Source organism: Benincasa hispida, chromosome 3 (assembly GCF_027475165.1).
Source record: "Benincasa hispida cultivar pf3 chromosome 3, pf3_genome.v1.1, whole genome shotgun sequence".
NCBI classification, from domain to species: domain Eukaryota; kingdom Viridiplantae; phylum Streptophyta; class Magnoliopsida; order Cucurbitales; family Cucurbitaceae; genus Benincasa; species Benincasa hispida.
Window position 1 is genome coordinate 37,660,529 of NC_143480.1, and position 13,413 is coordinate 37,673,941.

The 13,413-nt window shown below is 32.8% G+C and overlaps 3 protein-coding genes across 3 annotated transcripts; 2 read left to right on the forward strand and 1 right to left on the reverse strand.

Moving 5' to 3' along the window:
• The first annotated feature begins 289 nt into the window (after positions 1 to 289).
• LOC150037238 (zinc/iron-chelating domain protein) lies at positions 290 to 4,444 on the forward strand. Its single transcript, XM_090311864.1, has 5 exons — positions 290 to 640; positions 749 to 827; positions 1,524 to 1,611; positions 3,017 to 3,129; positions 4,013 to 4,444. Exons 1-4 carry the CDS (start codon positions 404 to 406, stop codon positions 3,108 to 3,110), a joined length of 498 nt encoding a protein of 165 aa, XP_090167990.1. The 5' UTR covers positions 290 to 403; the 3' UTR covers positions 3,111 to 3,129; positions 4,013 to 4,444.
• A 1,132-nt stretch (positions 4,445 to 5,576) lies between these two features.
• On the reverse strand, positions 5,577 to 8,932 carry LOC150037239 (uncharacterized). The gene is made up of 4 exons (XM_090311863.1): positions 8,620 to 8,932; positions 8,316 to 8,491; positions 7,200 to 7,398; positions 5,577 to 6,124 (listed from the first exon to the last, which is right to left on the reverse strand). The coding sequence occupies exons 1-4, from the start codon at positions 8,696 to 8,698 to the stop codon at positions 5,901 to 5,903; spliced, it is 678 nt and encodes a 225-aa protein (XP_090167989.1). The 5' UTR covers positions 8,699 to 8,932; the 3' UTR covers positions 5,577 to 5,900.
• LOC150037240 (uncharacterized) lies at positions 8,746 to 12,987 on the forward strand. Its single transcript, XM_090311931.1, has 2 exons — positions 8,746 to 8,885; positions 12,016 to 12,987. The coding sequence occupies exons 1-2, from the start codon at positions 8,746 to 8,748 to the stop codon at positions 12,872 to 12,874; spliced, it is 999 nt and encodes a 332-aa protein (XP_090168057.1). The 3' UTR covers positions 12,875 to 12,987.
• The last annotated feature ends 426 nt before the right edge of the window (positions 12,988 to 13,413 follow it).

The window sequence follows — 13,413 nt, forward strand, 5'->3', positions numbered from 1 at the left end:
CATAATTATTTTTTGTTAATTAAAAGACATTGATGTCAATGATTGAAAATGAGTATTTAATGAAAAATTAGGGTTAAAAATGTAAAATCTTGAAACATAAGAACCAAATTGAAATAAAACTCAAATTTCAAAAATAAAATTATAACATTTTAAATTTTAAGGATTAAATTGAAACTAAATTTAAAATTTAATAACTAAATGTGTAATATTTTAAAATTTAAAAATCAAATAAAAATTAGACCAGAATCGAAAGATAAAAGTTCAACTTCAATTCATTAGCCCTGTATTAAAAAGAAAACGTTTAAAATTAAATTTATGGGGAAAATCGAAATCCTATTCCACAAATAAGATCCGGAGTCCTCTTCGGTCTTTTATACGACGCTTATCCAAAACTCCAAACACAATGTACCAGGCGGTGGCTCCGCCGCAAGTCTCCATAACCGCCGCTCGCCGACCGCAACAGATTACAACAAAGGATAAGAAGGCCACTCAAGGTCGGAACATCAATGTAGGGTTTGGGCAAAAACGAAAGGAGCAATTATGGCAGTGCGTCGAGGGATGCGGCGCCTGCTGCAAGCTCGCGAAGGGGCCGTCCTTCGCCTCGCCGGAGGAAATCTTCCAGAATACTTCCGATATTGAGGTTTATCAACTCATTTCATCATCAGAATTAAGTCTCAGCTGGAATCCCTGTAGATTGTACTGTATTTTTCAGTATCCATTGATATGGATTTTACTTTATGAATTTCAGCTCTATAAAAGCTTGATTGGCGCAGATGGATGGTGCATTCACTACGAGAAGAGCACACGTAAATGCTCCATTTATGCCGGTAAGACTGAGCCGTCTGATTGCAGCTTCCAATTTTGATTTCTAATGTTCTGTGTTGGTGATACACCTAAAGTTAACCAAGTTATACATTGGTCAGAGGGATAATCATGGGCAACTAAATAAACCATTTTAGGTGAAACCAAAAGCAAAATCACAAAGGTATATGATCAAAGGTAAATAATATCATACTAAAGATATTTAGAGGGTTGTGGTGCCAACAAAGGTATATCAGAATCATACCTTGACTTAGCTATGTCGACAGAAAATCCCTTCTCGATAAAAAAAAAAAAATCCTACAAAGAAATTAACTATCCTTGATACGTTGTCACAGTGAACATGTGGTTGAGCTTGGGACAGGTAGTGTCCTCTACCCTTTGGTGGGGAATTGTCCTAGTTAAAAGGTAATATGTTCCAGTGTAATTTGAAGGAATGACTATTTGAGGGGAAGTTCGACTTCGAGGTGATAGTTTGGAGGATTGTTTGAAATGTAACCAAACCCACATTGACTAAGATGATCATGAGTATATAAGTAAAGACATCTATCTATAATGGTACGAGGTATTTTGGGTAAAATAAAATATAAAGTCACGAGGATATATGTCCAAAGTAGATAATATCAAACCATCGTGATGATATTTGGAAAGTTGTCCCAGTGTATGAAATATGATGCTTATGTATTCTTCATTAACTTTTACAGATCGCCCATATTTTTGCCGCGTAGAGTCTCCTGTGTTTGAGAAGTTGTATGGAATCAAAGAAAACAAGTTCAACAAGGCTGCTTGCAGGTCTTTTCATAAACCTCAGTATCTTCTATTCTGTTTTTTGTTGTTCAAGTTGAAGGGTGGGCATATGCTTTAGGTTTCCAACTAGTGTGATAGGAGAATTCAAATTTTCGAGCTGAAACGAGTACATAGCCATGCACTTTGATTTAGAGACTCAAGGAAAAATATTCATTAAAAATAGGTTTAAATATTACTTTGGTTTCTTTATTTTCGACTTTGGTTCAATTTAGCTCCTTTACTTTCAAATTGTTCAAATTGATTTATGTACTTTTTAATTTTGGTTCATTTTGATCACTTTTCTTTTAAAATGTTTATTTTGAATCCTATACTTTAGAAGTGACTACTTTCATCTCTATTTGTAAAATCTTAACATAAATTTAGGGAAAAAAAATTGAGATGAAAATGAAAATGAAAATTAAGAGACCAAAATTATCACATGGACTAAAATGTATATTTTGAAAGTATATATGGACCAAATTGAACATGGGAAAGTACCAAGACCAAAGTAATATTTAAACTTTGAAAATAAGAAGAATTGGAATAAAGCGAGAATAAAGCTAGAGAATTAAGTGCAAGTTTTGGAGTAATTTTGAAATTGTTAAAATTACTTTTGTCATGATCAAAATCATATTGAAACACGCCTTTAATCTCTTAAAATCAATAATTTTTCCACTTTTTTGCAATTTTCATATCAAATTAAAATTGTTTTAAATGATTAAAAATATGTTTTAGAGTGATTTTGAAAGTGATAAAAGTGACTTTTAACCCTTTCAAAAATACTCCCTGATCTAAAAGAAATGGAAAAAATCAATTTACTTTCGTTAGCTCACTTTGGTTTGTATCTATTGAAACTCCCATGAATGATTGCATCTTTAAATGTAAAATCATTTAATGCCTTCCGGCAGTAATTTATAACTAGTTACTAAAATCAATTCAGATTCTTCCAAATAAAATTGTTCTTCTTCCAAAATCTTACTGGAGTAGCAAGAAAAATTCTATATGAGTAGTTCATAGAGGGAGAGAGAGTATAAAAAAACCACTCCACTGACATCACTGAAAGTTGCAATTATTCATTTGATTCAAGCACTTCTCCACTCGTTAATTTTTGTGTTTAAAGAAATCTTAAACACATTCATGTAATAGTAGTTCTGAAATGAAATCCGAATCAAGGGTCTATTCTACACGGACTGAAAGATTTACCCCAAAGTTTAGAGTTATAACTTTTGTTTTTCCCATAAAGAAACGAACCAATAAGGTTAAACCTTGCGAAGAGAGAAAAGCTAGGGAAATTTTTGCTGATGGAGAAGGTGGGTGGAATTTCAGTAGCATATCCTCCTCCTCAATGCTTTTTAGGATACCGAATTCTTGTAAATGCTGTGGTTTGGCTAATTCTTCATCTTTTCTGCAGTAGCTGCAGGGACACTATAAAAGCAATCTATGGTTTCTCGTCCAAGGAATTGGAAAACTTCAACAAAGCAGTTCAAAGCTCCGAGTCAATATAAAAGGCTCAATTGCTCAAAGGTCATATATCTTTCTTATGGATGATCAACTATTCTTATAACATGCTTATATGTTGACTTGGAGTATATATCATCATTCTCTGCACTCTCCCTGCTGATCAAAACCTTCCTTCTAGATGTTTTATTGAGTTGGTTGGAAACTATTGTCCAAGCATGCCATAATTTAACATTTAAATGACGGTTTTAAACTTTCACACATGGAAATAATGACGGACAGTAGATAAAACGTAGTTTAGACCCCACAAAAACCCTCTTTGATATCCTTGAATCACCACAAAGTAGGACACAAGGTGGAGGAGAAGCACTTCTCTAACGGGAGGGAGAGAACAATTTTTTGTTTTCTAGAATAAAACATTTGTAGAAGTACATATTTTTTAAAAGGTAGTTTTTCTTGTATCCTTGCATTTTCACGGGAAAAAAAATTATTTCCCAAAAGGAATAAAGTTGTTATTCCTTCTAAAATCGCAGAACAACATAATAATAATAACTTTACCATTCATTCATTCACAGATTGGCCTGTTCATTTCTACAAACATTTTAAAAGAAAGAGGATCCTTCCTCTTGTTTAACCTCATGGATAAAACTGCAAACCAAGCAAATTTTGGTGCCCACTGAGGGCATCTTTGAGATTGATTTTAAAATGGTTAAATGACTTTCATCGCGTTTAAAATTGCTCCGTAATGTCTTAAATCATTCAAATTCAATTTCTTGTTTGGTTTTACAATTATAAAAGTCGTTTTCATACAGATTTTTTAATGACAAAAGTGATATTAGCCATTTCAGAATCACCTCCAAATATGTCTTTACGTTTCCATTTTTTATTCCCCACATTTATAAAAAGAAGTTACTAACACAAATTCGTGCATTGCATGTTCATTGTTCAGGGTCTCGGAGAGCAAGCTTCAATATAACATGTACTTGGGAAGATAAGAAATATGGTGTATGGCACATGATAGCCACTAGGAGAAGCTCTGCACAAAGGATATCTCTAGCAGAAAGCTGAGAGGAAAAGGAATTCTTATCCAGCAGTTGGAGGCAAATTACTTTCTTCTTCTTCACTCTCTGAAAGAAATTAGATAAAGATGCTTTGGCAACTAACCTGGTGATACCTTCCCCCCCTTTTTATTTTTGATTCTTTGCTGCTTTTCATCCACCCCCAAAGAAAGCTGTTAAGAATATTCTCTTATGTAAGCAAAAAATGTGAGATATCTAAATTCATTTCTTACTTCAAAAAGATGTTAGAACGTACAAATTTAATGGTTAACCTCTTGGACCACCTGCTTTAATATCATGTTATATCACTGATTCACCCAAAAGTTTAAGTTTATGAGTGAAGGTAAATTTAATATTATATCATTTAATATTAACTTGTTTGTGGAAGTGTATATTTTGGGAGTGATTTTAAAATCATTTAAAAGCTCAAAATCACTTTGAAACACGTCTTTAATCACTCAGAATTAGTTTTATATTTAATTGTAAATTTTTAATTGCAATTTTCATTTCATCAAGATTGATTTTGAATCATTTAAAGCATATTTCGTAGTTATTTTTAAAATGATAAAAGTGATTTAATCATTTTAGAATAATTCGGAAAAACATGCTTGAAATTGTCCTTGGTAAGGAGATTGTGTGAAGATGTTTTGAGTGGAAATGAACAATATTTCTTCATTAATGGTTGAAGGAAGAAGAAGAAAACAAGGTAAGTTCATCATGTTACCTATTTGGAGATGTTGAATATCTTGCAAGTCTCCAAATACCAAAATCCAAGTGTAGGTTAGCTTATACAGTTAATTTTAAATAGAATATGTTTTTTAGATTGGAATGGAATCCACCACAAATATGGTTCTCTTTTTTCTCCTTTCCAAGTTTATATATAGGTCATCTAAGAACACGCCCATTGTCATACTGTGGCCTGTTGAGCTTTCAATGTCTGCTATGAGTTACAATGGCTCTAACTCCATTGGCCTGCTCATGCTAAATGCAAACAGCTATGACTACTCTACAGCGGAGTTCGGTTTCACGAGCGAACACCAGTCTGATGGAGACCCAATTGGAGACAATCCTGAGGGTGAACAAACTCACCACAGTTGTTACGGGTGGTTGTCAAATGAAATCAACTCCACCAATCTCTTCTTCAATTGCGAAGACCCTTATGGCAGTGAAAATGGCTGCAGAATGGAGAACACAGAACTCGTTCTCCTCCAGATTGAGGATCAACTTGAGGATTATAATGGTGATTCTAGAAACTTGTACTATGAATTTACTTGGGATCGCTTTAAGTTTTGGTTTGGACTTGGGGAAGATGAGCAAGGTCAAGACTGGAATGGGCAAGAATTGAAACCTGAAAATGGCTTCTGTTCTGATGCTTTGGCACTCCTAGAAGCCATTCTGGGGTACTGACATTGGCATATCACTTTTTTATTTTTCATCAAATATCAATTGGCTGAATGCAGTGTAATGAGAGTTATTTATTCCTTTGAAATGTTCTTTTACCAGAAATAATAACAAATTTTCCCTACTTTATTACATCAAAGATCCTGTGACTAAAGAATAATGCAGAAACTTTATGCTATTTCTATTCTAAACCAGAGGTAATAGAAAGATTAAGCAAAATGTGTTTTCGTACGGCACTAACCTAAACATAACTCAACTAGTTAATGACTTGGTTTAAATTTTTCTATACCCATTTGTTGTTTAACTTTGAGAAAATAATAATAAAATAAAAGTGTATCTCTGTACATTAGTATCTTTTTCTTTTAAGTATACCAATTCTCAAATTACTTCGCTAAGGCCCAATTCATCCTCAATGTCATCCCCATCTTCAAACAGCTTCAGAAACCTGGCTTGATCTTGCTCTCTTCTCTTTTGTTGCCAATATTTGTAACCAACCACCATACCAAGAATTAATACAGTTGAAGCCACAACACTGATCACTATGATTACAGCAGAATGCATTCCCTTTTCTCCGTCATACGAAGGAAAACTTGAACTAGTAACTGCAAGCAAGCACCCAATTTTTAGACAAAATCTTAAATGCAGATTGTAATACTTCCAGAACGCATGGACAAGTCAATAGAGCCACAGTCACAGATTTGATCGAAATAATTACACAGGAAGCATGAGTTCAAGTTCACAGACTAGGCTATGCATATATTCTCAAAACTCTCGAGGTCTTGGCATTCCCTCCGAAGGAAAGTATTATATAGTTGCATTAACCCAATCTGAGTAGGCAAAATTGAGAAGAAACAAGTGACGCAGATTCTGAAGGATCCTAAAAACAACAAAACTTCTATTTATGTTCTCACAAATAATCCTGTTTATCTTCAAACTCAAATGCTTCCGTGTAAAACAACTAAAATATCCAAGAGAGTGAACGAGCAGGTGATTTGCAGTTAATATATCAAAATGTATAAGTATGTGAATGCCCGAGGGAACACCATTAGTAGATGAAGGCAATATGATCACTCATATTTAGAGGCGAACTTGTTTCTTCAGAACTTTAAAACTCGTCAAATACTCAGAATTATAAACAGTTGAAACCTCCAACATAGAGCCTGTTTGGATTGATAGACTCTTAAACACTAAGAAAGTCAATCTAAACAATGAAGGCAATATGATCACTCATATTTAGAGGCGAACTTGTTTCTTCAGAACTTTAAAACTCGTCAAATACTCAGAATTATAAACAGTTGAAACCTCCAACATAGAGCCTGTTTGGATTGATAGACTCTTAAACACTAAGAAAGTCAATCTAAACAATGAAGGCAATATGATCACTCATATTTAGAGGCGAACTTGTTTCTTCAGAACTTTAAAACTCGTCAAATACTCAGAATTATAAACAGTTGAAACCTCCAACATAGAGCCTGTTTGGATTGATAGACTCTTAAACACTAAGAAAGTCAATCTAAACATTGAAGTATGTTGTATGAAGGTGATATTAAACATGCTGTTAAGCACTTAAAACTCTTTTAAACACTTCAGTCCAAACAAGATCTTGATTCGTTGTATAAACGGCAATATTAATTCAACTAAACGCAGAGTAATAAACTATAGTATGTTACAACTCACCATTGGAATATGCTGTGCACTGCAAGCACAAAAAGGTGGCATTGAACTCTTCTGCATTGAATCGTACATATTTTCCAGCCGGGGCTGTAAAATCAGATGGACAGAACTCCCATTCTTCAAATACATCATCAGATTTAATGCTGTCCTCTTCATAGAACCCACATCGCTTACACTTTTTGCTTTCAAATTCAGTCAGTGGCTGAAAACAAATAGATAATATTCACCATTGGTACCAAATCAACAATAGTAAACAGTGTCATTTGCTATTGTTATACTGCCTATATAATCCCCTTTTATCTATTCGTAGAGACACCAAAACAAAACTCTCTTACTTTTGATCATATTTTTTTTTGCAACGAAGAGTTCAAAAGGTCTTTGTTTAGACTGAACATATACAAAAGTTAACGTTGTCGTATCCAAATGTCCTATTGCCATGTCATTATCCAATTTGTGTTTCTGAATGTCCTATTGCTATGTCATAATCCAATTTGTGTTTCTGAATGTCCTATTGCTATGTTATTATCCAATTTGTGTTTCCATCATTACATAATTAGAAGCAAACAGGATACTTTGGTTCCACCGAGTGACCTTTTGGTCTATAAAAGGTTGATCTCTAGGGTATGTCTAGGTATGTTTGGAAGTGATTTTCAAAAACTTAAAATCACTTTTATCAGGTTCAAAATCACTCCTAGACCTACCATTGATAATCCAATATCAATTTAATGTTCGATGTTACACTTTTACACGTAACTTGCATAACATCAAAATTAATTTTGAATGATTGATAAACATGCTTCTGAATCATTTTGAACATGATAAAAGTCAAAAACACTTTCAAACAATGCCTGATTGAAACGGTCCAAATCACTTTTTCCATGCTTAAAATCACTCTAAAAACACACTATTACACATTCAAAATCAAATTTGATTCTAACCTAAAATCAAACATTAAATTAATTTTTTTATGAGGAAAGACATGTTTCGATGTAATTTTGAGCTGGACGAAAATGGCCCTAGCTCATTCAAGTGTGAAATTAGAACACTCAATAAAGACGAGAAGAAAAAGTTGGAGAAGCCATAACACTGTTCAAAACAACTTAATGGAAAACCACAAACCTGCCATGATTCTTCACCGTTGAAGCTGTATAAAACATGCTCTTTCTGTACATCAGGCAATTTCGTCTTATTTCCCCCTTGACATTGAAAATAAACTGTTGGTTCTGATGCTAACCACTCGTGCGTCTTGTAAATTACGATGGAATCAAGCGTAACAACCGCTGATTCTACACCCCCTGAAATCATTTCCAATGTTCAATCTCCGACTTCAAAATTGAAAATAACAACAAACACAAAAACAAAATCGAAGCAAGAAAAACAATAAACAAACCACAATTTCACATCTATTTCGAATAAATTTTACCTGAATGGCAGCTCAGGAATGTCGAAACGAGAAGAAAAACCGTCGAAACTCTGAAATTCAGAGTACACCGAATCGGCATATCGCGAATCAAATTTTCTGAAAACCCTAATCGCGATTACTGGAGAAATGTTGAAACAAAGGGATCGAGGAGAGAGCCGGCGAGACAGAGCGGTGGCCGACGGCAGAAGTTTTAACTCCGATTCAATTATACGGAAGCTTCGAGGTTATGGCGATTTGGCTCCTTTGCGTGCGAATGGACCGGTGGGGTAATGGAAGAACTGGGGAATTTTGTGTCTGTGACACGCTCACACCAACCCAAAACTGTTAATGTGCCAGATTTGTGCCACGTGTTGTGATGTTACGTCATTAGGTAGGGTGGTGGCGTGGCGTAATCTGGTAGGGTGGGCTTTGGACCATAAAGAAATCTGATTTGCGGTCTATTGTCGGGCTTGGCATAGAACTGCCGTACTGGATTGTTTCCCCTATTTGAATGATGTAAGTTTGACCTTTTTATTTTCCCTTTTTCTTGATGACATCTAGGTTGACAATTTTATATTAATAAATGTACATTCTAGGTGAAAAACAAGATTTGAAATATTTGGATGAAAATATGAAAAATATTAGTATCGATGGAAATGAAACTTTGATTGTAACCTAATTAAACTTATATTTTAACATTTGTTAATAATAATTTATATAAAATAAGATAATATTTAGAAATAAAAATAAATGAAAAAATAATTATAAAATAATATCAATTTTTTTAAGTCTTTTTCTAGTAAATGAAAACTTTGGATGGGCAAAGAAGTAAAACTCACATCAATTCAATTTTAAGGTGAAATTATGTGAACGTTCAATGAAAAAAGATTTGAATGAAATTAAATATAAATATATGTTATTTTTATGAATTTTGGTTTCTTGGAAATGAAAACTTTAGATGGTAAAAAAAATAAAATTTACATCAATACAGTTTTAAGGTGAAATGATGTGAAAAATCAACAGAAAAATGTTTGAATGAAGTTAAAATTAAATAAATGTTATTATTTTCACAATTTTGATTTCTTGAAAATGAAAGTTTTGGATGGTAAAAAATAAAACTTATATCAATTCAATTTTGAGGTGAAATTATACATTGATGTGGCAAACTATACAATTAGCATAAACAAGACAGATTTATAAACTTTAAAAAGCCTACCTTTAGCCTAATTGCTAAAAAAAATCGAAATTTCCATCGGCTGTGAAAATCGAAAATTCTCCCCATACTAAAGTTTCGAAGATTTCAACCGAAATTTTAAACCATGGATGAAAAAAAAATAATAGAAAAAATAAAGATAAATGCCCTTTGAGTTTGAAATTGTTCCAAAAAAACATTTATTTTCTATTTAAGAAACCGATAGGAATTAAGGTATTGATTAATGTGCGAAAATTATAAGGTATTCATGATATGGTATGTAATTACATAAAAGATTAAGATGCTTATTATCATTTATTTCATCTCAAAATGCATCATTAAAACAATTTTATACAATTGATTTATGTTACATATTGTCTTTCAATTTGTATAGGTTAACCATTAAACATCCATCTAATTTTAATGAAAATAACATCTTTCACGTTATTTGGAATAAATTTCAAAGTCCAAAAGAAAAATAAATATTTTCAAACTCTATACATATAACTAAACCTACCCTAAAATTTAATTGTATTTTGTAAATTTTAACATTTACAAACTTTAGTCATTTGGAATTTTATTTTTACGAGAGAAATGTCTAAATAAGTTGACTTATATAAAATGAATTATGATAGAAATCCATTTTTTTTTCTTGTTAAAATCTTAAAAGTTGATTTCTGAATTTTAGATAAGTCTATTTGTATTTAGGGATGGTAAAAGTCCACGTTAAGAGAAAAAAAACTTGAACCCTAACCTTGAACTCGATTATGATTAGTTCATTATTTATGATTTTTTAACTTTTTATATTGAATTAGTAATGGCATATTAATTTTTATAGAATATTAAATATTTAAATGAATAAACAATACAAATTTAAGGTTAAAAAACATTTTTGGCAGTTAAACTTTTATTTAGCATTTTTTTTATAATATGTGAGCGGGAGATTTGAATCTATGATATCTTGATCAAGAGTACATACTTCAGGTCTGTTAAACAATGTTATTGTCGACGGTGTTTTGTTTAGTTGAATAGATGTACTAGTGGAATATTAAATATTTTCAAGTAATAGGTGCATTGTGTTAGTATAATTACTTTATATCTATATTAAATAGATAAACCTTAGAATCATTCATGTCAAATTGTCAAGAATATATACCTACCAGATTCTATTGACGAATTGATAATGACTCTAAATTGACTCTTAATTGATAATGGCTCTAAATGACTGTTGTCTTCCTCAACCAAAACTCTGAACACCCTAAGTAGGATATTTCTCTAGATGGGATTCAAGAAAGATTGATTACTTATTGTTTTGGTATATTAGGGACCATAACCTAAGCTCTCTTTATATACTAATTCAATTAGGGTTCCCATTCCTAATTAACGAGCTTCTACCCATTAAGTCCATAATTAATTAGATCATATAATATGACTCAATCTAATAAAATAACTTAATGTGATACATTATTAATCTACATACATAGCCTTAAATATATTATTATTTAAATATATCTAACATATTGTCAATTTAAATCCACTAAACTCTAGAATTATGTTAATTTGAATCTCAAACTAATCATTATATCAACTTAAATTCTAAACTTTCATAATCAATTATGACCATTATTTTTAAAGAGATAAATAGAGAAAAACGATAATATAAAAAGTCATTTATATTAGTGAAAAAATTATTGATATAATTAATTTATCTTAATCTATCAACTTTGAACTTTGAACTTTTAAATTGATTGATGATTTAACATGGTATGGAGTAAAATGCTCCATGTTAAAACTTATCAAATTAAACATAAATAAATAAAAAAATGTTAGATGATATAATAATAAACTAACCTTCACTATTTTAACATGTATCAAAGTATGCTATGTGGTTTTTATTATCTATTGACTCAATAAAACATTGGCAAAAACTTTGTTAACGCTTTTATGGGTGGACAAAAGTCCATAGCTATAGTTTTCTATCCACGCTCTGATCATTCGATGGACGCAAATAAAACGTTTGTAAATGAAAATTATAATTAAATCTAAAAGAAATTATATCGATTATATTTGTTTCATAAAAAAGTTATATCAATTATAATTAACAAAAATAATAAGAAAAAGAAAAAAAAAGATTAAGACATTAATAGGAAAAGAGAGAGTTTACTAAATTGAAGGAAGAAGAAATGATGACCAAAGAAATTGGAAATTTATGGACAAAAAATCAGATACAAAAACGCCTCTCCTCTCCCTTCCCTCTCCTCCCGCTGCTCTAACCTCAGGGCAGCCACCTTCTCTTCTTCACCAATCAATAATCCCTCAAAAATTTGCCTTCATCGCCGCCACCGCCACCGCCGCCGCCTCCTCCTCCCAATGCCGCCACCTTCAACTCTTCCTTCTCTTCTCTGCATCTCTCTCCTCCTCCTCCTCCTCCTTCCAATCGTCTTATCGCATCAACAATCCCCTTCCAATGCCGGAAATACTCAATCCACCGCGACGGCAAATCAATCGCCGCCATCACCGCCGACCCCGCTGCCGCCTCGACGCTCTGCGCCTTTCTTCGCTCGCGAATTCCTGTTAGCGCACAACAAAGTAAGGATGAACGTGACGCATCCTCTGTTAAATTGGGACAAAAAATTAGCTCGATACGCCCGTCGCTGGGGAATGAAACGCGTCGCCGATTGCAAAATGATCCATTCCTACGGTCCCTATGGTGAGAATCTGTTTTGGGGAGCGCTCGATCACTGGACGCCGACGGAAGCGGTGGAATCGTGGTCGAGGGAGAAGCAATTTTACGATGTTCAACATAACGCCTGCTCTGGCGGCCAAATGTGCGGGCATTATACACAAATCATTTGGAGAGATTCTCTCAAACTTGGATGCACTCGCGTCAAGTGTCAAACTGGAGGCGTTTTGATGATTTGTGAGTACGATCCGCCTGGAAATTACGTCAATGAGAGCCCATTCGACACCATCCACGGCGGAGCCGCAGCCACAGCCACCGCTAATCCGAATGCGCCTGGAACTGTACCGACACCGCCGTCTAAGGTATCAGCCGGCTCGCCTCACCGGAAAATGGCGGAATGAAGTTTCGAAATGATTAGGGATTATTGCTGTAAAGCTAAACTCCTAAGAAGCGGATAGAAAAAGGTATTTAATAGGTTTTCTTCTTTTGATTTTGCTTTTTTCTTTCTTCTTCTCACAGAGGTCTCTTAGAATTTTTTTTAAAGAATTTAAATTTTTTGTTTGCAAAACATTCAATACCTGAAAAGGAAAAGATAATTTTGTAACTAAAATTATTCTTTTATTATTATTATTATTATTATTATTATTATTGCTGTTGTTGTTTTTTTTTTTAATGGTTTACTTATCATTATTATCTATTTTTAATTTCATTTTAATCTCTATTCTCTTATATTTTCAATGGTTTAATTTTAGTCTTTTAATTTAATAAATCTTACATTCAATTGTTGAACTTCAAAACAGAATTTAAATTTAGTTTTGAGAATCATTGTATCGATTTAAATACTATTTTAATCCATATATTTTTACTATATGATTCATTTTGGTCCTTATATTTTCAAAATGCCTATTTTAGTTCCTATACTCTCAATTTTGGTTCATTT